At 32.4% G+C, this 24940-nt stretch overlaps 1 protein-coding gene and 1 long non-coding RNA gene across 2 annotated transcripts in view; one reads left to right on the top strand and one right to left on the bottom strand.

The window, feature by feature from the left end:
• The first annotated feature begins 1086 nt into the window (after window positions 1-1086).
• The window catches only part of LOC107446402 (limbic system-associated membrane protein), a 56746-nt gene continuing 32892 nt past the window's right edge, over window positions 1087-24940 (top strand). The window contains exons 1-4 of the mRNA XM_043038677.3: window positions 1087-1241; window positions 20182-20289; window positions 21626-21832; window positions 24655-24794. Of these exons, the coding sequence (XP_042894611.2) occupies window positions 1181-1241; window positions 20182-20289; window positions 21626-21832; window positions 24655-24794 (516 nt within the window). The 5' untranslated portion in view covers window positions 1087-1180. The remainder of the gene's footprint in view (window positions 1242-20181; window positions 20290-21625; window positions 21833-24654; window positions 24795-24940) is intronic.
• On the bottom strand, window positions 13750-18956 carry LOC147813736 (uncharacterized). Its single transcript, XR_015432495.1, has 2 exons — window positions 18925-18956; window positions 13750-14162 (listed from the first exon to the last, which is right to left on the bottom strand). It is a non-coding gene; the product is annotated as an uncharacterized LOC147813736 (long non-coding RNA).

The raw sequence follows: 24940 nt of genomic DNA, 5'->3' as shown, positions 1-24940 counted from the left end.
AAAATTCACTTTTTTATTTTTTTGCTGACAAAGAACACCCTCTTGATTTTCTACAGACAAAAAACAAAAAACACCCTCTTGATATATATTGCCAGAAAACAATATGAAAGTTTAGCTCATTCGAACTGAAATCAATCAAAGTATTTTTTGGTAGAAAACTTATTTATATCATGCTACATTTTTTTTATAGTTTTTTTTTTTTCTTTTTTGCTGTGTAAAACATTTTTTCAGTCATTTAATTCATTTTATTAAAAATTTTTAATATATGCGTATTAAACTAATAATAAAACAAAAAATTTGATAAATAATAAAACGAAAAATGTGAGCATACTTTCATAATTTTAACAAAAATTCATATAATCAAACAGTTAGTTTAATAATGTAATATTTAAATTGTCTTATTATACGCATGTTCTCAAAAATATTATATATAAGAATATTGAGTAATATTAAAAATATTTTCAAATATTTCAGTCACATTTATCATTTTAAGCACATTTTTACAATCATTCTTATATATTTATTACTTTATATTTAAGTTATATATTTTGCAAAAAATTAAATATTAAAAATATATTTTCTAAAAAATTGAATATTTAAAAGCTACTAGGCGTGTAATCAAAATTCGATTTAAATAAAACAAAATTGGATTATTTTAAAAGAAAAATTATGATATTTTTCAAACCCCGATTTCTGAAGATTATTTAGGAGAAAATAAACCAGCTGCCAATTTTTCGAAATTGAGTTATGAACCTATTTTCTATCTTCATAGCATTTTAATCATACAAAACCCGACTTCTACTAACTACTAAAAACATCACAATTCATAACAACAGAATATGAATTCCAATTCGGTAATCTGTAAAAAGCAAAAGTGTCACATGATGTCCGTGACGCTGTTATTTCGGAAAGCCCGGAACTCTACTCTACGAGATGAGAATGAGTGCTGCTGGAACTATTTCAAAACTCTCATCACTGCTGCAGCGAGCGAACGATTGAAAAAAAAGTAAGAAAGAAATTGGGTAGGGGATAAAAAAAAAATTCTTTTTCTTTTTAAAAAAAAAGTAGTTACGATGCCAAGCGTAAGTTGGCGCGTTGCGTTTGAAATGACGTTCTTTCTTGGCGAATTCGATGTAAGAGAAAGAAAACCCTATCTTCTCACAGTAAAAAGAAGAAAGAGATGGAATACGAATCTGTGGCGATCTTCCTCCTCCTCCTCCTCTCGTTTTCTGCCTCCTCAGGTAAGTATAAGACTAACAACCTTCTTTCAAATCACTTCATCGGGGGAAGGGGGGTGAATCCTTTGTTTGCAACGTTTTTAGAAATAAATTAACTTGTTAGAGAATAAATTGTAAGATATCAAAAATTTCACACTTAATTAGGATTATGAATTACAATATTAAATTTTAGATAGAGACTAAAGCTCATCTCGGATTAGGTTCAAATATTCATGTTGGGCCTAAATCACATTTTTTTAAAAAAAACAATTGGCAGCTCATAATTATTTCTGAATTTAATGACTCGGGTACGGGCCTCAAAGTTTGTGGCTATATTATATCTGTGAATTGATTATGTTTCTGCTTCATTAGCAACTAGTTTTGGCGAAGGCAGTGAATGACTGTGAAAATAGGGCAAAATTTCAGTTTCTTGCTACTATAGGGTCAATTTTCAAATGTACACTACACACAAGCTGATTTTTCAGTCACTATAATAATTAATATGTATTTACAAAAAATAGAAATTTGTGATTCGCTATTGGCACAAATAGATTTCGATGGTCAAAGTCAAAAAAAGGTTTTCGAATGACCTTTCACCTTCGATGCAAATGTCCACTCACAGTATTTATGCCTTAATAGTTAGTGTGGAAGTAATAAAATAATTATAATTCATAAAATAAAATAATTATAATTCACAAAAAGTGCTGTAAATTGATGTGATTTTTTCCAGAAGATTCTCAGCTTTGACCACACAAAACTCTTGAGGGAAAAAAAGTTTTTCTCTCAAAATAAAAAATAAAAACACGTGCTTTAGTTTTCTGTAAAGAACATGTCTTGAAAATTTCAACCAAATCAAAAATATCAAGTAATCAAAAAAGATTTTTAACATTTTATACAAGATGAAAATCAGAATAATTTAATTTTTGCACTAACTTATGTTTCTGAGCCTGGAAATTACTTTTGATAAGCTTAGTTTAGAATAAGAGATTTTGAGATAAGAGATAAGAGCTCTTAGCGGATAAATCTTGATTTTTGAATAAACATTTTTTCTCCAAATTTTTAAAAAAAGGAGATAAATGAGTCAATACTTTTAGTATAGTAAAAGGTAAGGCATAACCCTAATATGAAGAAGAAAAAAAAGTTCAACCAAGTGGCTGACAATTATGCGTTTCGATGGGAGGGGAATAATTATCATTAACATTATTTTGACAATTAAAGTATTGTTTACCGTGTTTTTTTTCTGAATTAAATGAGATTGAACGCGATTAAATGGAAATGATTATAGAGAAACTTGTCAATAGGAATGATTATAGCGATTTTTTTTTTTTTTTTTTTTTACAATTTGTACAAAAAACCATATTAAATATAGTTTATAACTCATTATTTTTTTAACAGTAACACGTTTTTCTGCATTTTGGTTTACATTTGGAATTACAAAAAAATTAAGTTTTTTTTTTTAAAGTATATTTTCGTCCACACTTAGTGTGAACGAAATTGATAACTTCGTAAGTAGTCCTTTATTACAAATCAGAAAGGTATATTTAAAGCAAAAATGAAATTAATTTTAGTCTGTGTCTTATTGGAGAATAAATATTGACATATATTAATTAAAATACTGATTTATGATGGAGCATTTCATTACACTAAGAAAGACATTTTGAACACAAATCAATACATTTTAAAACAATTATTTAATTTGGTTTATTTGTTAAATATTTTAAAATTTGTTTTTTATGTTATCAAAAAAATGAAACGCCAACTTTAATTGTGTATTGATATACAGTCTTGCTAGCTCTATCAGTTATTGGTGATGGAAGTTTGGTAGCTATTTTTTCGCTTGAAATTTACTGATTTTTTTTTCTAAAAAGAATGAAGATTTATGATTAGAAAAGCTATATACATATTTGTTTCTTAATAATTGAACATCATAATCTTCAAATTCTTAAGAAACTTCCATTTTACCAAGATAAGACTCAACAGAGTTTTTTTCTATTAAAAAAAAAAAAAGAAAAAAAAAACTTAAAACTCGACTAGTACCAATTTGTTAACGCTTTTTGAATCATTCTTGCCAAGAAGTTACAATTTTTTTTATATTTATCTAATATTACCGTAATTTAAAAAAGAAAATAAATAAAGTTGTCAACTTATAAATGAAAATATTCACTTAAAAGCATGTCTACATAAGCTCTGTTCCCATGAGTCTACACTAGCCCCCCAAAGACCTATGTTTATTTACGATATCTTACATAAGAAATTTGACCAATAAATAAAAAAATTATTCAAGCCTATTTTAGCCCCACGTTCATTCTAGCCGCTATGTTTCCCCTACTGAAGTCGTAAGTGCTTTTAACCATAAAAAGTACAATTTTTGTCTCCGGATTAAGCTTTTGACATGGATATGGAGGTTATCTCGACAAGTGAGGTATTGTTTCTTAACCGCTGAATCTAATGATGAATCATATCTGTGTTTATAAGCAAAGAGTCGATCAATGCAAGTTAAAAAATAAGATATCAAATGCCTTATTAAGCTCTCTTAATTCGTGGGTTGAGCTCATTTAATTGAAATTATTTGTCTAAATAGTTTAGCAAGAAATTTCGGAAGTGTTAAATAAGTCAAACATTGTAATTTTTAGACTTAAAAACCTCCTCAATTGTAAGGCCTATCCTACCGAACTGGATCTAAAATATCTAAGCATCTAAAGAGCCATGATGATGCTAGTAAGATGTCTTTAGATGATAGTATGATCAAAGAATATATAATGTGACTCACTTATATATTCTTTGGTATGATGCCCCCTTTGACTGGATGTCTGGGGCCCCTTTTCTCCCTCTCCATTGTCTGCTCCCCCCCCCCAGTGTTATAGTTTTAACAAAAAATTTTCTGGAATACAAATCACCGCGTCAAATTCGAAAGCCGTGGTTTCAAAGAAACAAAATTTAAAAACTTTTACGTCGATATATAACTACATATATAAAATAGTATATAATTCTTATATAACTTATATTTCTTTTATATGATGTTGATATATAACTTTTACTTAGATAATAAACTACACTAAATAAGGTTGTTAGTCGTTATTTAGTGTAGTTTTTAAAGCACTGTATAATTTTTTATTATATTAATTATTTTAGAAATTACCAGTGTAAGGTATAATGCATTTGCGTAATATTTTATATTTTCCTTCTTTCAAAAGTTTTTTTTACGGTTTTAATATATTTCGGTTTCTTAGAATTCAAATTGCTGAGAGAACTTACGGCGCATAATTTATTTTCTAATTTATTTGTATACATTTCAGAGAAAATTTAGTAGAATCTCTCAAACATTCTTACAATTTTTGAAAGACATTGTAATACATAGCACTTGAAACGAAATTTTATTATTTTTAATGACTCGCTCATTTTAAATGTAGCATAAAATGTCATATTTAAACAGAATGTGTCTTATAATATTTTATTAAAATTATTCAAACACCTGTTATCGAACTTGGAAGAAGGCCGAATTGCATTTAACACGTTAAAAATTCAAAAGGCGAAGGAGGAAAATATGATTACACATAGTAAAATTTTAACTATTATTATTTTTATCGTGTCACCACATTGAAGAAGATTCATTTACAAATAGGCGCTCTCTCGAAGCGATTCTCAGATAATATTTGTAAAACGAAGCAATAAATTTTTATTATTATTGTTTTAAAAAGGGTCACTACATCTTAGAGGATTCGTTTACAAATAGGCGATTTGTCGAAGCGATTCTCAGATAGTATTTGTGAAACAAAACAATAAATTTTTATTATTATTGTTTTAAAAAGTGTCACTACATCTTAGAAGATTCGTTTACCAATAGGCGATTTGTCGAAGCAATTCTCAGATAATATTTGTAAAACGAAACAATAAATTTTTATTATTATTGTTTTAAAAAGTGTCACTACATCTTAGAAGATTCGTTTACAAATAGGCGATTTGTCGAAGCGATTCTCAGATAATATTTGTGAAGCGAAACAATAAATTTTTATTATTATTGTTTTAAAAAGTGTCACTACATCTTAGAAGATTCGTTTACAAATAGGCGATTTGTCGAAGCGATTCTAAGATAATATTTGTAAAACGAAGCAATAAATTTTTATTATTATTGTTTTAAGAAGTGTCACTACATCTTAGAAGATTCGTTTACAAATAGGCGATTTGTCGAAGCGATTCTCAGATAATATTTGTGAAACGAAGCAATAAATTTTTATTATTATTGTTTTAAGAAGTGTCAGCACATCTTAGAAGATTCGTTTACAAATAGGCGATTTGTCGAAGCGATTCTCAGATAATATTTGTGAAACGAAACAATAAATTTTTATTATTATTGTTTTAAAAAGTGTCACTACATCTTAGAAGATTCGTTTACAAATAGGCGATTTGTCGAAGCGATTCTAAGATAATATTTGTAAAACGAAGCAATAAATTTTTATTATTATTGTTTTAAGAAGTGTCACTACATCTTAGAAGATTCGTTTACAAATAGGCGATTTGTCGAAGCGATTCTCAGATAATATTTGTGAAACGAAGCAATAATTTTTTATTATTATTATTTTAAAAAGTGTCAGCACATCTTAGAGGATTCGTTTACAAATAGGCGATTTGTCGAAGCGATTCTCAGATAATATTTGTAAAATGAAACAATAAATTAGTAATAATTTTAAGTTAACTTTTGTTTCTGTTTTTGATCTTCTAGACAATTATCATTGAATGCTGTCTCTATTCTATAGTCTGCATTTTTATTATTAAATATATTTTCAAATAATCAGGATTGTGCTGCATTTTTCAGTATTTTTCAATCAAACAATTAAAAATTTGAAATGTAATGTAATTCCTGCAAGAATAATTTCGTAATAATTTGGGAAATGAATAGTTAACTATATAAAAGGTACTTAAAAATAAAAAAATGAAAAATGCCTCTTTATTTATTTTCATTCCTTGAAATTGGAACATAAAAAGTCACCGTTTCTGAAAACTGTTTAAAAACGAAGGTATTTTACAAACATTTCATAATTTTTAAGAATACTATTATGTTGAAAACGTCCAAAATGAGGCTTTTCTTTGTTTCAAGCCCTTCGTGTGAATAAGTTACAGAATCTTACAGAGAGGAGTTTAAAAAACTTGCGATAAATACATAAATATTTAATTTAAATACAGAAAATGGCTCTTTAGTTTTTAAAGACATTTTTGATATCTTTTTGTCTGTGTACTTCTTATAAACTGCCTATTAAAAAAAAGAAGAAAAAAAGGTTTAAAAAAACCTAGAGGTTTTGTCCTCTACTCGCTTTGCTCACCAATCCCCATAATTGCTTCTCATTTATCACTATATATTTCTTTTTAGACGTAAATATTTTTCACAAAAAACACTGAGCATCTTAGTTTTAAAATATGCAATTATTGTAGTTTTATGTAAAAACATTTTGTTAATGTGTGAATTATAACGAAATATACAATTACCTAGAAGATTTGAAAAAAATATATATAATTTTCGAACAAATAATCGAATGTTAATTTTTTTCCTTCCATTGTATTTTTTGCACACTTTCTTACATTTTTTTAGTAATTTGAAGGTTTTCAGCCTCATAGTTTTTGCGCAACCAGACAAAATGTAACGTTATGTTGAGCACCCAAAACAGGTGGCCCTTTCGATTTTTTAATATAGAGAGAAAATAACGTACATAATATAAAAATTATATATTTCCTAAGTTCAAATAAACAAAACTATTTTCTCACAAAACAAATAACCAGTGTTTTCCTCCCCCCCCCGGCCAAAAAAAACTTCTTTTGTGATTATGCAACAACGGGTATTTTTTCTTTTCTTCTTTCACAAAATAGTTAGAAATAAAATTAAAAACCAAACGAAGAGAAAGAAACCGCATTCCAACAATTTTTATGGATCAAATTCATTACCATTTAAAAAAAAAAAATGGTCTGGAATCTTTCACCCAAGTTGAAAATTATTGAAACCGTCTTTAAAATGTGACTGATTTATTAAATTCCATTTCTCTAAAGTTGGCAGCGGTTATAACGGAAGCAAGTCATCATCATAGCAGTTGTGAGCCAGAAAAAGAAAACCCTTCTCCTTTGCCTCATTTTTTTCCCTCTAAATTTAGTTACTCCAAAAGTTTGTTCCATTTTACTCCGAAAAGCGTGGTGTTCTCATCTCATTAATGAATGGTCATTAAAAACTTAGCATTTACTTAGGGAATGAATTTATAAGTTTAATAATGAGAAGAATACTTAGTGGAAATTCTGTCTTCGAAATTACACCGATGAAATTAATCAATGTATGAAAGATTTCTATCACCAAACGAATGACGTTTTGACTACCCATGGACGTGATGACATAAAGTTTGCTAATGCAGCCAACTTTAGAAAGAGGGCATTGTACATTTTAAGTTACATATATTAGTATCACTACATGGGTGTCAACTTGTACGGCTGTATGAAGTTTTTTTTCTCCCTAAGTGGTAACGATATTGTGTCAGCTTTACAAGTTAAAACTTTAATTGTTCTATCGTGTCATTAATAAAGCACATGGTACATATATATGAGTGTGTGCGTGTTACTGTGAATGACCGAAATCGGTTGTTGTTGACTTCCACCGGTGACACTGCCCGGTATTCATTTGCCCGGTATGCCCTACATCAATGTTTTTTTAAGGTCAAGTGTTACTGCCCAGTATGCATTGAACCGGTGCTCCGAACACTGATGTTTCTTCTAATCTATTCTCAGCAGATATTAATATACCGAATAAATATAATAATATCGACGAATAAATTAATATCAAATCAGATATAACAAATATTTCGGACATTCACCACCAAAGCGACTACGTGATCGCTGCCATTTACCAGTGAAAGTTAACATTCTCTTGATTTCGGTCACTCACAGTAACACACACACATATATATATATATATATATATATAACGTCGTTGCCGAGTGGAAGGATTAAAACAGGTCATAGGTCGGGAAGGAGGGTACAAAATTTATTTATTAATTATTAGACAAGAGCAGTCATGAGAATGAGTAAAAGTGCACACGAAAAGTTGCGCTCCTTGGTTATATGTTAGGGAAAATCTTGCAAAGTAAAATCCGTAAAATGTCTTAATTTAGGGAAAGAGGGAAATCTTAGTAGTTGCTATTGGTTTATGAGATAGATCGAACGTTTCCCACACAAGAGCAAAGGGAAAAATGTCCTGCTCTTAATTAAATGCATACTTGAGCCAAAAATAGATTTAAGAACAGGATGTGGCTTTTAAAAGTGTGAGAAAGTATTTCGTTTAGAATAATTAATTAGGATGAAGTTTTATAGCAAAGAAACTAACATAAAAAGATTAATTGAAGCTTTTTATGTTACATCCCCCCTCGCCAAAAATGCTTAGTTAGAATCCCAAAATTTTGAAATTATCCTTTTGCAAAATCTTCCCTATGGTAGAAGTACAAATAAAATAACCAAATTTGTAATGGTAACAATATATAAAAGTAATATAAATGATAAAACATTTACATATGTTCTCATTGTAAAAAATTTAACACAATCAAAAATCTGTAGTAGCATTATCAGCAATTTTAAAATTTTCATTTTCAACAGTTTTTTTTTTTTTTTTTACTTAACAGTTTTTTCAGTTTCAAAAATCTTTTGTTTAAAGATCACAACACAGCTTTTTCACTATAAGAATTCTTCATAATAATACAATTTAAGTTAACTCTTCAGTCATGATGACAAAAATTTTTAAACATTTGTTAAAAATGTGTAATTTAAAATGTAAAACACAAAAAACATTTTTACAAGAAAAATTTCAATCTGGAATTAGGCTTGAGTATTGTTTACCTTGCTTGAAAACAAAATAAAAAAATGACACAGTGGTTGTTATTGTCAAGTCCAAGATTTCAGTATTGTCTTTATTTCACTTTATTTATTATTTACCTTTCATTTTTTGTCACTTTAATAGCAAAAAAGTGAATTTGAATATTTGAATTTTTTTTTTTTTTCAAAATCACCTGAAGTTAGGAATTTATTAATTTTCTTGGATTTGCACAATTCTGTCAACATAATTTTGACAATGTTACGCACCATTATCATATTTAGTCTCAAGAATATTAGAAAACACAAGATCATTTTCAATTCTTGATATTCGAATTTTTTTTTTTTTTTTTTTATGTCCAAAATTTGCCTTCTGTAACATTTTTTCTTCTCCTTTTCTCTTTTATTTTTCTTTCTTTCTATTTCCTCTATATTTATTTATACTTTTTCTTTATTGGTATTTTTATTGCAATTATTAACCCGGATTTCAGGAAATGTGTAAAGACAAATTGCTTTTATAATCAGAAAAGATGATCAGTCTTCTCAGATTTTACATTACAACCCGTTTAACACAATTTATCGCTAATTGAAATCCAAAACAAACTTTCAAATTTAATATGGTATTAAGGTAAATCAGTTTTTAATTTTTGACTGATCTAGCTATTTTCCTTATTTTTAATCTGAAGTGCAAGTTTGGTTTATTTGCAAATTACCTTTTATTTTTTCATTTATCTTTCATTCTTTCTTTTTGGACATAATTTTTTTTTTCAAGAATTTTAGTTCGGATATTTTTTTAAAGTAATTTTTGTGCAGAGATCTTAATTGGTAATTTAATTTGTCACAATTGTGTGTTGGGAAATTCAAATATTTCATTGCTATTTCTTACGTGTTTTTTAAGTGAATTTGGTTACTAAATTTTTCAATTTGTGTTTGATCATTTTCCTATCTTTATGTTGTTTGTCTATGGAAATGTCTGAGCTAGAACTGAGCTATGAACTATTTACCAACGTTGAACTAAAGCATTAATGTCTGGTTTCACATTTTAATTCAAATTCTAAAAACAAATATTTTATTCATTTTTCCAAATTATTTGTGTGAGTTTTAACATTTCTTGATTTAATTTTTGCCACACCGTAATTGCATTCATATATCAAAAGTGAATCTCAATAATTATTGCAGTTGCATTACGAAAAGAAAAAAAATTTACATGGCATTTTCATTTAAACCCTAATCACTGTAAAACAAAAATATAATTTCTACTACTCAAAAAATCATAGAAGCTGTAACACATAAAACAATATGAAAATAATTTCTCGAAACACTTTTCAATCAAATAAATCAATTAACTGAAAATAAAAATTTAAAGAAATAAAAATTTCAACAGTAAATACTATCAATATATAAAAAGTAGTTTCACTTTGAAACATCAAATATGGGAAAAAATTAAAATCATAATCATTTAAGAAATTGATTTATGAGAAATGTAAAAAACTTTAACTCAAAGGATACCTGAAAAAGTTCGAATTAGTCCGAGATATTTTGAAAACCACAACAGAGATGGGAATGTGTTGAAATTCCGTAAACACAATTCCAAAACCAAAGACGTGAGCTGCTAGGGAAAAAATTTGTTTCTTCGTTAAGATGAATCGTAAATTAACACCAATAGTGACGGAGAAATTGAAGCTTATTTTTCTTTTGAATGTCGAATATTTAAGTAGACCATCGTGGGTGTGAGAACAATTATTCATCGACGATAAGATCCAGCTCAGCACTTAAGAGTGGCAAAATCAACGCTTTCTCAAACGGATAGTTTCAATAAAACATTTTAATTAACAGGAATTCGATGCAGTTTTTCTTTTTAGTCCAAGGAAAGAAATTGAAGCTCAGCTTTCTAGTAGTCTCAGGAACGTAGACAAAATATGCAGCATAGACATATGGAAAACCGATGATCGTTTTGTTTCACTGTGCGTAGGTATCATTTATAATAAACAAAACGTTTGAACAGTTTATTTTTTTTTTGATGAAGAAACTGGGTGAATTAATTATTGTCTTAAGTTGAAGAAGAATTTGACTGCTTATTTACCAAATGTCCATTTGAATAAATGATTTGAAGTTATTCCATATTTTTGAAGTACCCTCTTCCAAAGTTGATTTATTTAATTTTAAATGAGAGATATTCCATATCGTTGATGTACCGTACCCCGTTCCCGACCGTTCAATCCTGGCGACTTATAACGTCGTTGCCGAGTGGAAGGATTAAAACAGGTCATAGGTCGGGAAGGAGGGTACAAAATTTATTTATTAATTATTGGACAAGAGCAGTCATGAGAATGAGTAAAAGTGCACACGAAAAGTTGCGCTCCTTGGTTATATGTTAGGGAAAATCTTGCAAAGTAAAATCCGTAAAATGTCTTAATTTAGGGAAAGAGGGAAATCTTAGTAGTTGCTATTGGTTTATGAGATAGATCGAACGTTTCCCACACAAGAGCAAAGGGAAAAATGTCCTGCTCTTAATTAAATGCATACTTGAGCCAAAAATAGATTTAAGAACAGGATGTGGCTTTTAAAAGTGTGAGAAAGTATTTCGTTTAGAATAATTAATTAGGATGAAGTTTTATAGCAAAGAAACTAACATAAAAAGATTAATTGAAGCTTTTTATGTTACATATATATATATATATATATATATATATATATATATATATATATATATAGCAAAATAAATAAATACAAAAAAACACGAAGAAAATTAAGAAAAACAATAAGAAAGCACTCTTTTTTGCGGATATAATCGTGTGGGCTGATGAAAAGATTATATCTTTTACTTTCCGAATTTTTCAAAAAAAATTTATCTTTTTTTTCCAGTTGTTTGTTACTTTTTTTTATTATTATTTTTCTTTTTTCCCCTTTTTTCATATGTCTGTAATTTTCCTTTGTTTTATCTTCATTTTGAACTTATATATATACTGAACGTAATATTCCTGACAGTGATCAAAATTCAATTAAAAGAAAACAAAGAAAATAGGAAAAAAAACTTTAAGAAAAGATAAGTTTTTTTTTTTTTTTTTTTTTGCTTCTGTGGATGATGCTTGTGATCTGAGTATAAAATTCGGAGATATGGGTTTCCTTTATGAATGTTCCGTCGTCAGAAAGACATACAAGAGCAAAGAATGAATGCTGATTCTGAGAGAGGTCAATTGGAGTCAATTGACTCTCTCTCTCCTTCTCTCTCCCCCAGCTCACGAACGGTCACAAGCCTCAATTAATTGCGAATTTCTTTAGTCAAGCGGGTGAATGAATCAAGTAAAACATTAATAAAAAAATAAACTTAATTCATCAACATAACTTAGAATTTTTTTCTTTTCAATTGAAACCGTGTAAATGTTTTGATTTTTAAACTATCTTTCATCGGAAAATAAATAAGTATATATTGTTAAATTTCTTTTTTACTAAAATCCCTTATTCCAAATAACCGATGCAGCTTTTTTTCATCAATTTTGAATACTTCACTCTTGAATAATTTATTTAATTTATTATTACTTGATTAATTTTTGTGGTATCCCAAGTGTTACATACTTAGTTTCGCTGATCCTTTATAACAACTGTCGGAAAAAAGTGAAAAACTTGTTTCAATCCATCAGCAGCTTTATTTTTTTAATAGTTGTTGCAAACCGAAACACCCCCCCTCTAAATACAGTGCTGGAAAAAAGTATAAAGTCGAGTAAAATATGAAACACCACTGTTATAGCTGAATATGCAAATTTATTTTCTACTTGTAAATGTAGAACCAAATTGCTTTGTGTGACTATTTAATTTTTATTCCGCTTATTATTAAAATCATGACAAAATTGACTAAAAAAAGTATAAAGTCGATACCAACTATGTCATTGTCAGTCATAAAACATGCGAGAAAGCTATTTGCTGTAGCAAAGCCGAGTTGGTATTAAAGCACATTTTGATAGTTTGCACGCCAAGGGAAACTCATAAGGTAACCTAGTTAGAATTTTAGCTTTTTTTTTATATTAAAAAAATGAGTTGGAGGGGTTCTTAAATTACAAAAAAGGTCAAAGACTGCAGTGAATAGTTACCTCAGGAATCCTGAAAGCTATGACAGTAAAAAGAATATTGGAAGGCAAGAAAGACACGAATTTGGAAGCTTGCTTGTCACAGTAGGATGTCATCTACACAAATTAAAATTGATATGCAGCAGTCGCACGGTTAGAGATTGTTTAGGTAATATTCCGAGCATTCAATTTAAAAAGGTAAACCTCAGCTTAATAAATTACACCAAGATACTCGTTTAACAATTGCAAAGAAATATCTTTAAGAAAGGCATGAATTGGAATAATGTTGTGTTGGTTGTAAACGTAAATGTTTCCTAATTACAATCAACACTAAAACAAGTATCTCATAGAACAAACTCTTTTACTATCACAAGTGTACACAAAGAATATATACATGTTGCCAACAAAAGAATAATGTAAGAAATATATAAAATAAATAATATAATAAATAATCACTGCATCTGCGTTCGCGCACTTGCGTCTGGAACATCCTCCCCACCCTGATCAACCTCAAGAGGAATGATCAGTTGAACAGATCGAGAGATTTCCTTGCCATCAGAACGTAAAGTACAAGTCCGGACTTTTCCATCGCGTCCTTTAATTAGTCCGGTTACCAATCCTCTTTTCCACGTATGTTGTGGTCTTACATCTTCGTGAAGTAGTACTATGTCTCCAACACGAACATGAGATGATTTTTGAATGTTGCGAACTTGGTGGAAAGATCTTAACTGCAATAGATAGTCCTTAGACCATTTCTTCCAAAATGCGTCTAATAAATCCTGTTGTTGTTTGTACAATTTTGTCAGATTTCTACTAGATGCTGCAGGCTGTGAAGGTATGGTTGTAAGTCTTTTACCGGTAAGAAAATGGGATGGTGTTAATGATTCTTCAGGATCATCATTTCCTTGTTCATAAACTAACGGTCGACTATTTAATGCGGCTTCAACACCAACTAATGCTGTAGAAAGACCTTCTTCATCTAACAAGGTTCGACCAAGGGATTTTCGCAAACATCTTTTTGTTAGTCCGATCAAACGTTCCCACCATCCTCCCCACCAAGCCGCTCGTGCAACAATAAATTTCCACTTAATTCCCGTCTGGGCATAATATTGCTGAACTTTTAACGATGTCAAGTTGTCCCATAAAATGGATAGCTCTTTATTAGCGGCGTGGAAGGTAGTGGCGTTGTCAGTGTATATTGTATGAGGAACTCCTCTTCTGCCTACAAATCTTTTTAAGGCCATGAGAAATTTGTCAATAGTGAGATCAGAAACTAGTTCAAGATGTACGGCACGAGTAGTTGAGCAAGTGAAAAGTGCGATATAGGCTGTATTTAAAGGTTTCAAGTTACGAACATAAAGTGGGCCAGCGAAATCTATGCCAATAGTAGTAAATGGAAGGCAAGGTGTAATTCTGTCCCTTGGTAAAGGAGCTTCGATTTGTTGACTTCTAGATGCCTGTGAGAGTTTACAAGGTAGACATTTATAGAGCACTCGTTTAATGGCTTCACGTCCTCGTATTATCCAGAAGTTAGAACGAATCTCTGAAAGTACTATTTGAACACCTAAGTGATGAAGCTTCACATGTGTGTAATATATGAAAAGATGTACAAAAGGATGAGATCCATCAAGAAGCAAAGGGTGTTTTTGCTCATTTTTGAGCGATGCGAACTGTAATCTACCTCCTAATCGTATGAGATTTTCTTGAAGAAACGGGTTAAAACGGCTAATTTTTGAAGATTTTGGCAAAGGGGAATTATTTTGTAAACCGTGAAGCTCTGCTGGAAAGCATTGCTTTTGCACTGTAAGAATCCAATAGTTTTTTGCTGTGTTAAGCTCATCACATGTCAGGTCAATAGAAATGCGTTGCTTGGATCGACAGTTATACAAGAAACGAAATATCCATGCTGTAACTCTAAGAAGTTTCATATATGAACTGAAGCGCGATATATCAATAAGAGGTTGGTAAGAAGTTATCAATAAAGATTGAGAAGCTGGTTTACGTAGTTCAGCATGAATATCTGGATTAGCGTAACTCAGTTGTTTTGAAGGCCAAAACTTTGATGACTGGGTTAGCCAGGTAGGTCCTAGCCACCAAAGATCCAATGATTTAAGCTCTGTTGGTGCAACACCACGAGACAAGTGGTCGGCAGGATTTTCATTGCCAGGGCAATGCCGCCATTGTGTTGGATTTGTGTAATTGAGAATTTCGTTCGTTCGGTTACAGACAAAAGTTTTCCAACGATTTGGATCACCTTGTATCCAATTTAGGGCAACTGTTGAGTCACTCCAAAGTGTCGCTGTGTTCCTATCCAGTTTAGTTTCTGTACAAAAATAGTGGAGTAATCGAGCACCCAATAATGCGGCTAACAGCTCTAAGCGGGGAAGTGTTATTCTTTTCAGAGGAGAAAGTCTATTACGACTGCAAACCATTCGAACATGAAATTTAGTATCTTCTGTGAATCGTACATATAACACTGTTCCGTAAGCTCGTTCCGAAGCATCGCAGAATACGTGAATGGTAACATCAGCAGAAGATATTCCAATCCATCTGGGGATTCGAATGTTGTTTAAATGTGGCAAGTCTATAATCCATTTTGACCATCTTGATGCGATAGATGGGGGTAAAAGTTCGTCCCATTCAATACCACATAGCCATGTATCTTGAAAGAGAATTTTTCCTATTACAGAAGATGGTGAGAAAATTCCCAAGGGATCAAAAATCTTTGAAATTGTTTTCGGAAGTAAGCGTTTAGTGACCGGTTCCTTAAATAAATCGTGGTCATGCTCCTTAATATTTTGATGAAACGAATCTTCTTCTGTATCCCAATGAGCACCTAAGACTTGAGTCTTACTTTTAAACTTTATTTTTTCTTTCTTCCATTCGTTTTTCAAAACTTGTGAGTTGGTACTCCATTTCTCTAAGGGAAGGCTTATAAGACTCGTGAGTTCTTGCATTTCGTGAAATAGGGTCTTCGCTTCGATTTCTGAATCAACTCCCACAACGAAATCATCCATGAAAATATTGCCTTTTAGATGTTTAGCTGCTGTGGGATAAATGTTGGAGTACATGCAGCATAATTCGTCAAGTGTAGCTGAAAGAAGGAATGGGCTGCTGGTTAATCCAAAGGGTAAACGTGTAAATTGATAGACCACAATTTCATTCTCTAGCTGCAAATGCTCATCATTATTTTTCCTGGTTTTGAACCATAGAAACTTAGTAGCACATCTGTCTTTTTCCCACAAGGTTAATTGTAAAAAAGCCTGACTTCCATCACTAATAATTGCTTGTTTGTGAAGACGAAATCGCAATAAAGTGGCTAAAATTTCTGGAAGTAAGTTGGGACCTTGTTCTAGAACATCGTTTAATGATGGATGGCCTGGTGTGTGAGAAGAGGCGTCGAACACTATTCGTCCCTTAATTTCTGCGTTTTTCTCTTTAATGACTACGTGATGGGGTATGTAATAGCTTTTTTCTTCTTTATCATGATTTTCCGGTGCTATTTCAACTTGCCTTTTGTCTATGTAATCTTCCATGAGTGTAACATACATTTCCTTTAAGCTAGGATCTGTTTGGAGCTTCTTGCACAATGTATTGAAGCGTTTTGATGCTACGTGATAGTTATTTGAAGAAAGAGTAACGTTTTTCTTCCAAGGTAATCTAACAACACGACGATTTTCTAGGACTTCATAAGAGCTTCGAAAGTCTTCCAATATTTCAGAATTGCGAATGGACATTTCTCTGTCTTGCATGGCTTTAATACCTAAAGTATCTAAGTCCCAGAATTTCCTAACTTGATCATCCAAAATATATGGTGATGTGATGCTGATATTATGAACTGACGATAAAGAAGCGACAGATGTATGAGATCTGGATCCAGACAAAATCCAGCCAAAGATTGATGGAATGAGCACAATTGTTTCCGAAAGTCTGAAAGGAATCTCAGAATTCACCACCGTCCAGTAAAAATCTGCGCCAATCAAAACTTCAATAGGCATGTCTTGCAGAGTGTCATTCGGGTCAGCAAGCTTAAATTTTTTCTTGTTAGCCATAGAAGCAATCTCTAATGGAACTGATGGATGAACTGCATATCTATTAGGACTTTCAAATGCATGTAGATAAATTTCTGACTGATTCCAAATACTTGATAGTTTAAATCTTACTTTTCGTCTCGATTGAGCCTGAGTTGATGATGATTCGAATGCATGAATTTCAAGTGAATCAGAGCTAATAACATCTAATTTTAGGTAGTCTACAAGATGTGAATGAATGAAACTGGTTTGACTTCCACAATCTAAAATGCATCTTGTAAACTTAGTAATGCCAGTTGGGCCAGTTATATATACTCGAGCAGTTTGTAAGTGAGTAAAATTTGGTGTACGAGTATCTATGTTATTTGTAGAAATAGAGTGGCTAGGTTGATTTGAACTGTTGTTTCTACAAACAGAGACATGGTGCTTCTTTTTGCATCTTATGCAGAACGCTTTATCTTTGCGAAGGCAATTTTTTATACTATGGCCACGATTAGTACACAGGAAGCATCTACCAGAGGTTTTTAATTTTTGGATTCGAGTATCAATATCAGTTATATTCGTACAATCTTGCGGCCAATGACCGTTAATTTCACAGAAGGGGCAAAATGGAGATGGTTTTTTAGTCTGGTTAATCTTTTTTGAATTCACATGCAAGGCTGCTGTAGATGTCTTAACGTAATCAAAGTTTTGCTCACCTCTAATTTTTAGTGTTGTGAGAGCACCTTCTACTTCTTCAGATAAATATTGCACTAGTTTATTCATATCACCTTCAGATATTTTCTCTCTTTTTGCGTAAATGATCCATCGGCGACAAATATCATCCGGAAAGGCACGTAAAATTTTTGGAGCTAAAACGCGCCCGTAGGCGTTGATATCCTCTCCTAAAGCCGTTAAAGCGTTTAGTCTTCTGTTGCATTCTATAAATACTTCATTCAATGCAATAGGAGTGGGATTACGTATTGGCGAAATATTTTCCAAAAAGTCTAAATGGGCTTGAATTATTCTGTTTTTGTCACCATATCGATTTTGAAGAAGAGCTTTTGTAGTTTCATATGTGCTGGCACTAACACTGATTCCGTCGACTAAACGTCTAGGTTCATCTTCTAAATATCCTCGCAAAAGCACATGTTTATCAATTAATGATAGACTATTATTATCGTCAATAGAAGATTTAAATTGTTCCCAGAAACACTGCCATTGTTCAATATCACCTCGAAAAGTATCGAGTTTAATAGTAGGAAGTTTCACTGTGTGAGATTGAGAAACGGGTAATTGCATAACGGGTACTTGTGTAACAGGTATTTGAGAAACGGTTACTTCTGGCGATTGGAACGTATTATATTCAAAATTAGTTCTACTACCAAATTTTTTTGCTTTAAAGATAGCGAGTTCGGCATTATCCACGTATTCTTCACATTGAATAATATCATTGTCATAATCACCATCTGTTAATAAACTATGAATGTCATTATCCAATCTCTTCATTTCTAACAAGCAATCGGAAAGCCGATGACTAATATATTCGACATTTTCATTTAAAGTGTCAGAGGTTGCAGAAAGATCGGAATTTAATTGAGTAATAAATCGAGTAACATTACCTCGCACTGTTCTTCTTTTTCTTTTCAAAAGTGCCAGACTATCGCCAAGTTCTTTATCGTTTGGTTTCTCCATCATTGAGCAATACTGATGTTTGACGTTTCGTTAGTTTTTAAAAGAGTGACTGCGTAAATTATTCATCTGATTCGTATTTAATTTTAAACCGAGTTGTTTCGGCACCAAAATGTGTTGGTTGTAAACGTAAATGTTTCCTAATTACAATCAACACTAAAACAAGTATCTCATAGAACAAACTCTTTTACTATCACAAGTGTACACAAAGAATATATACATGTTGCCAACAAAAGAATAATGTAAGAAATATATAAAATAAATAATATAATAAATAATCACTGCATCTGCGTTCGCGCACTTGCGTCTGGAACAAATGTGGTCTTTTCTCGTTAAGAGAAGTTTAATATGGATGGTCCAGATGGCTGTCGATATTTTTGGTACGTCTTACGGACTGAACCACGCTCATTTTCAATTGGTGGTGGGTTCGTTGTTTTTTGAGTCTCTAGTGCAACAGTCGGTACAACTCCAATTATATTTATACGATTTTAAATAAATTCAATTGATTATCAGGATATATTGAGAGATAATTTATTGCATTGTTGCTCCTCTTAACATCCGGAGAGTGTACCTTCTAACAGGACAGTCTCTACTTCATATTCATCTAAATCCGGGATGAAAGCAGATGAGATTAAATCCCTTTTTGTGGCTATCTTGTAGCCCAGATTTGAATTTGATGAAAACCCTTTAGAACGTAATAGTAAGAGGCGTTTATAGATCTGGCCGGCAATTCAAGAGCAACTCGAATTTGATAGATGCAATGAAGATGCCTTCATTTTACGAACTCCATCTGGGTCCATGAATGCGAGATTGAAGCGAAAATAAAGGATCTCACATTGATAACTGTTGTAAAAATTGTACCAACTTTATACTTTTTTCCAACTTATTACTTAGAGTTGAAAACTTATTATGACACATTATGTGACGTGGAATGTATTTTGCTATTAATTTTATTTTGTTATTTATTTTATTATGTCATAATCTATGGCTGCATTATAAAATAAAACCCTTTAAGTATTTTCTTCTTATGTTTTATAACTCTCTTCAGTAATTTTATACTTTTTTTCAGCACAGCATGAAAATCGTGACGTGTCCGAGAAATGACTATTTAAAATGTTTACTTAAATGCTAATGTTAAAGGAAAGTTTTTTTTTTTTTTTTAAATTTTTATGTTTTGGCTGGTATTCAATTGATTTATATCAGAATTTAGTTACTGATTAAAAACTGATTAAAAAAGTCCGATCCACAGATAAAATGTTGTTTAGAGTTTGCATCCTTTACTAATTTTTTCTTCTATCAACAATAAGATTTTTAAATAAAGGGATTCGATGAGTTTTATTTACATATGTGTTTTTTTTCTCACAGAATTACAAAAGAGTGTCGAAGAGGAGACTCGCATGTTGTCCACTTCGAGCCACTTGAAAGTCATCGAGGGATCTTCTGTCCTCTTGCCCTGTAACGCTCTCAACACAGGCGAGTATTTTTTTAATATTATTATTAATATTATTAAGAATAGTCACTGAAACATACACCGAAGAGCCATTACATTATGACCCCCCTCCACCTACAACAATGGGCTCGCCCAGGTTTTCATGGTCTCTCACCCAGGAACAATGTTTTCATGGGGCACATTAGGACCCATAATCCATAATCCTCATAGAACAATCCCTGACGTCTGTAAGCTACTTGAACATAGTTGCAGACCAGGTTCACCCATTCATGGCAACAGTTTTTCCTGCGGAGGATGGTGTTTACCAATAGGATAATGCATTATGTCATAAGGGTCGAATCGTCGAGGAACATTCCAGTGACTTTCAAGTCATGTCGTGACCCCCAAATTCACCTGATCTTAATCCAATAGAGCTTTTGTGGTCCTACTTGGAAAACCAAATTCGTGCTGCCACGGTACCCCCTCGCAATGTGAAGGAATTGCAGGACCAGTTGGTGAGCGCTTGGTACCAGATACCTCAGACTACCTATCAGCACCTTGTGGAATCAATGCCACGGCGGGTGCTAGCAGTTTTGAGGGCTAAAGGTGGTTCTACATGTTATTAGCAGGGTGGTCATAATGTAATGGCTCTTCGGGATATATCTTGCATCAGTTAAGAAATATTCAAAACAGAAATGTTCCAAAAGTTGTTGCTACGAAAGCCGGTCGTAAGGAGCTTGCTGCCATCAGCTACACCATGGGAGAAAAGTCATTTTTCATTGAAAGAAATTGAAATGTATTAAAATTCATTCTTCAGGGATAATTTTATGGTAAACCGTCAACAATGGAATAGTTTATTTTGTGATTTATTTTTATTACGTAAAAAAAAACAGGAAACTTTAAACAGATTTAGACTTTCAGAAAAAACGAGGTTTTTGTCACGTCTTTTTAAAACTAGACAAAGCAAAATGTTATTAAGAAGTTATAATACTAGCACGAATCTTTGTTTATTGTATACTTAATATAGTTTTATAGATTGCTTTATATGAAAAAATATAGTCTCTTACATGCATCTGAGCTCAGAAATAAAATCATATCTTCGATAGAGCTGCAAAAAAAAAAAAAAAAGGTTTTGCGTGTTTACCTAAGTGGCTTACATATCTTTGATATAAACAATTAGAAAGCAAATTAAAATGAGCAGCGAATACTTGTGCAATCGGATGAAATATGAGCTTGTTATTTGGATCCTTATGGCTAAAATCACAAGTGTAAGCTGGATATAGAAATGTTTATTTTCGGGGGGTGGAGAACTGGAAATTGTTTTAAAAGTCAGGGCATGGAGCAACGTATTGCATTACTGATTCGAGATTCTAATTACAGCCGAGACGGATGTCCGAATGTGGAGGATGCTCCCCTCTCGACTGCTCTTCTCCGGAGACATCTCTGTGTCGAGTGATCCGAAGATCAGCCTGGCCGATAAATCCTCTCTACACATCGTCAACATCACTCAGGAATACTCGGGAGAATACCTCTGTTCTTTCTTCAGAAAACCACACTTAAAGGTCCTTCACAATATACTTGTCTTGGGTAAGATTATTAATCTAAATGTATACTGTGCCTTGCATTATTACACCTTTTTTCTCACGTAATGGTTGTTAGTCAGAAATACTATAGCGATAACAGTGCCAACCTCCGCGGTAAGAAGAGTGCAAAGCAGACTGCATATATAACCGTTTATTAATTTTGTGAAAAAGCATTTAACGTAAATGTAAAGTTATGCTGAGATAAATGCGTCCACAATATAAGAATGCTTAGTAGTGCGATTTTAATATGTAAATAAAGAAGCATTCTCACTGCATACTGTTGCCGCACCTCTGATCGCCGTCGAGAAAAAAAGAGAATCTGGTTCTTGAGTTTTTCGCGGTGAAATATATTTCACCAATGAGGTTCTCATATTTCCTCGACGAAGATCAGAGGTGCGTTAACCGCATGCAGTGAGAATAGTCCTTAACACTTATCGTCGAACATCTCCCATTTCTGGTGAGCATTCTTTCGACCAGTGATCACCGAAATTGTCAAGCTTCTGAGCTGCCATAAAATTTTTAATTCCTACTACGAGCCACCAACCAAAAGAACTACCAATTTTCTAAAATAGTCTTTCATTTGCTTCATTACTTATAAACTTACTACTTAGAAGTGAGAAGTCTGGGGTCCCCTAAATGTTAGACACATACATATGCGCGTGCGTAGAACAGTCTGGCCGGAACTAGCAATTAGAGAAGGTATTAGCTGGTGGAAAGAAAAAACAGAACAGTTTTTATTTGGTATTCATTGTATATAGAGAGTGAAAATCCAAATATCACACTAATATTATTAAGCTTCATCTTGAAAAATTAATTTAAAAGAGGTCATGCAAGATTTAGTGTAACAATTATGGTAGGCTAGAGCAGCGGCTCCCACCTTTTTTCAGCTACGGAACCCTAACTAATCGAACTTCTTCTGGTGAAACCCTGCGCGAGACTCAGCATATCATCAAAAGGGTTTTCATCAGAAACAAAAACAGTCGCAGGAGTAGGCAGACATTTAAATGAATAACCATCATATGTACCCATATCGGGATAATTCTGATTTTGTCACATTGATGGAGTGGAGGCTGAGGGTACATGTTGAAAAATATAAATCTAGGTGGCTGGGTGACCGTCCCCATCACGGAAGTGTCTCGATATTTTTACTCTGTCCTATTTTAGCCATCTAATTTTGATTTTAAATGAGCTTGTTTCTTTAAAACTTAAATTTACGAGCAACCAGACTCACGCGTGTAGATCGAAGAGGCCGACAAACAGGTGCAAGGAGACTGACAGGCCAAGAAATCATATTGAACTATTACATAATATATTGTGACACATTATCGATGCATGCGGTTTCAATAGCTTGCAGTTGTAAGCGAATCGTTCATTGAAACAACTGTCATTAAACTTGCTACACGAAGAAATGCATATAGCAGAATGATATTTATTATGCATAGAGAAAAGCGCAAAAGATTAAATTTACAGAAAATTAGGACGTATATACCTTGAGAAATATTTACGAAAAATTGTTACCTCTGACAGAAATAGTAGCATTTATTCGTCTGAACGAGAGAAATTATATGGTATTTGTAGAGTATTATCACTGCATGTAATTGCCGTACTTCCGATCACCGGACGAGAAACCCGATTGATGCTCCTGGAAAATATATTCCATCAATCAGGTTCGCATATTTCCAAAACAGCTATCAAACGAATGCATTGGGAATGGCCCGTTAGGAATTTCAGCCATAAAAGTTTCAAGAATATGCCACAGTTTATTGACAGTAGTAATTGGTGAGTAGTGGTAAGTCAGTCACTTGGCAACATTTTGCTACTCGTTTTCAATTGTTCATTCATCAGCAGAATGAGCTGCATGGAGAATGTAAAAGGAATGTATTGAGGAAGATCAAAGAATGCGAACAACATAAAGTATTACATTATCCTTCTGAAAAATAGCGTTAGAAAAGCCTCGAACATAGGACAGAGTTACGGATCTTAACAGGTCAGAAATATAATGGTTGACCTTTTAAATGCCAGGTGCTAGAGGTGACCAATTCACGTATCGAAGAGCAACCAATATAAACACAGTGGGTGATGTACCAATATGACAATGTCTAATGCAAGTCAACAACGTGTGTTCTCCATGATGGACGGTTCTGTATAGAGACCCTATCCCTCGACATTCGTCCATAAAGATTCGTGGGTCCATAAGCTTGTTTGTGACAGTAACAAAAATAGCAGAAACCAAGGTTGACGAGATTCCGGTCGATACTGCTGCAAATATTACCAAACTTTCTAGGCTCAATAATTTTGCCTTGTCAACGACTTATTTTCCAAACTCATAGTTAGTAATGTGGCTGTGCATGCCTTTGTGCCTATGCGAAAAAACTGGCTGTCCTCTGGATTATTATTTTTTTTTGGGGGGGGGAGGCTGAATTATAGTACGAAGTTCCGAATCACCGTAATGTACCCATTTTCTGTGGACAGTTAAGGGATCTTCGCAAAAAAGCGAGCAGCCATTTTGCAGTACGACAAACCGCAATCCCGAATTCAAAAACTCACTCATGCTTTTAGGCACATTTTCTTCTTACACGAGGCATTACCGCAAGACCAAATTTATTCGAGGCATTATCCCAAATTAGAACAAAGAAAAGTTCGAATGTAACTCTCCATTTTATCTTTCAATTCATGCAAACTTCAAAAGTATGGCATGCCTTCTTACTGGTGAAGCAGCTTTAATCGCCAGTAGTGTAATTCATAAATAATTTAAACTAATTGATAAAAGGATCGTCGATATTGGAATCTTTATTTTTAATAATATTCAGTGAATTTGTATTTTAGTTCCACCGTCCATATCGGCTGATCCCTCTCACGGAAAGGTGATCGAACAGAGGGGAAATCCCACGAAAATGATCTGCCATGCGAACGGGGTCCCCAAACCATCCATCACTTGGACCTACCAACTACCTAACGAAACTCACGTAAGTGATACACCTTCTTCACCTACCATTAATTGTCGCCGTGAATAATATTTTTAAAATAATCGAAACCTATTTTTTTGCTGAATGAAACTGAAAAGAGGAATAGAAGCGTGCAAATCTTAATTGCTAATCTACGCAATTCAAGT

The sequence above is a fragment of the Parasteatoda tepidariorum genome, chromosome 3 (assembly GCF_982258835.1).
Source record: "Parasteatoda tepidariorum strain Cologne lab strain chromosome 3, Ptep-v5.0, whole genome shotgun sequence".
Taxonomy (NCBI): Eukaryota; Metazoa; Arthropoda; class Arachnida; order Araneae; family Theridiidae; genus Parasteatoda; species Parasteatoda tepidariorum.
This window is presented reverse-complemented; position numbering and strand designations above follow the sequence as displayed.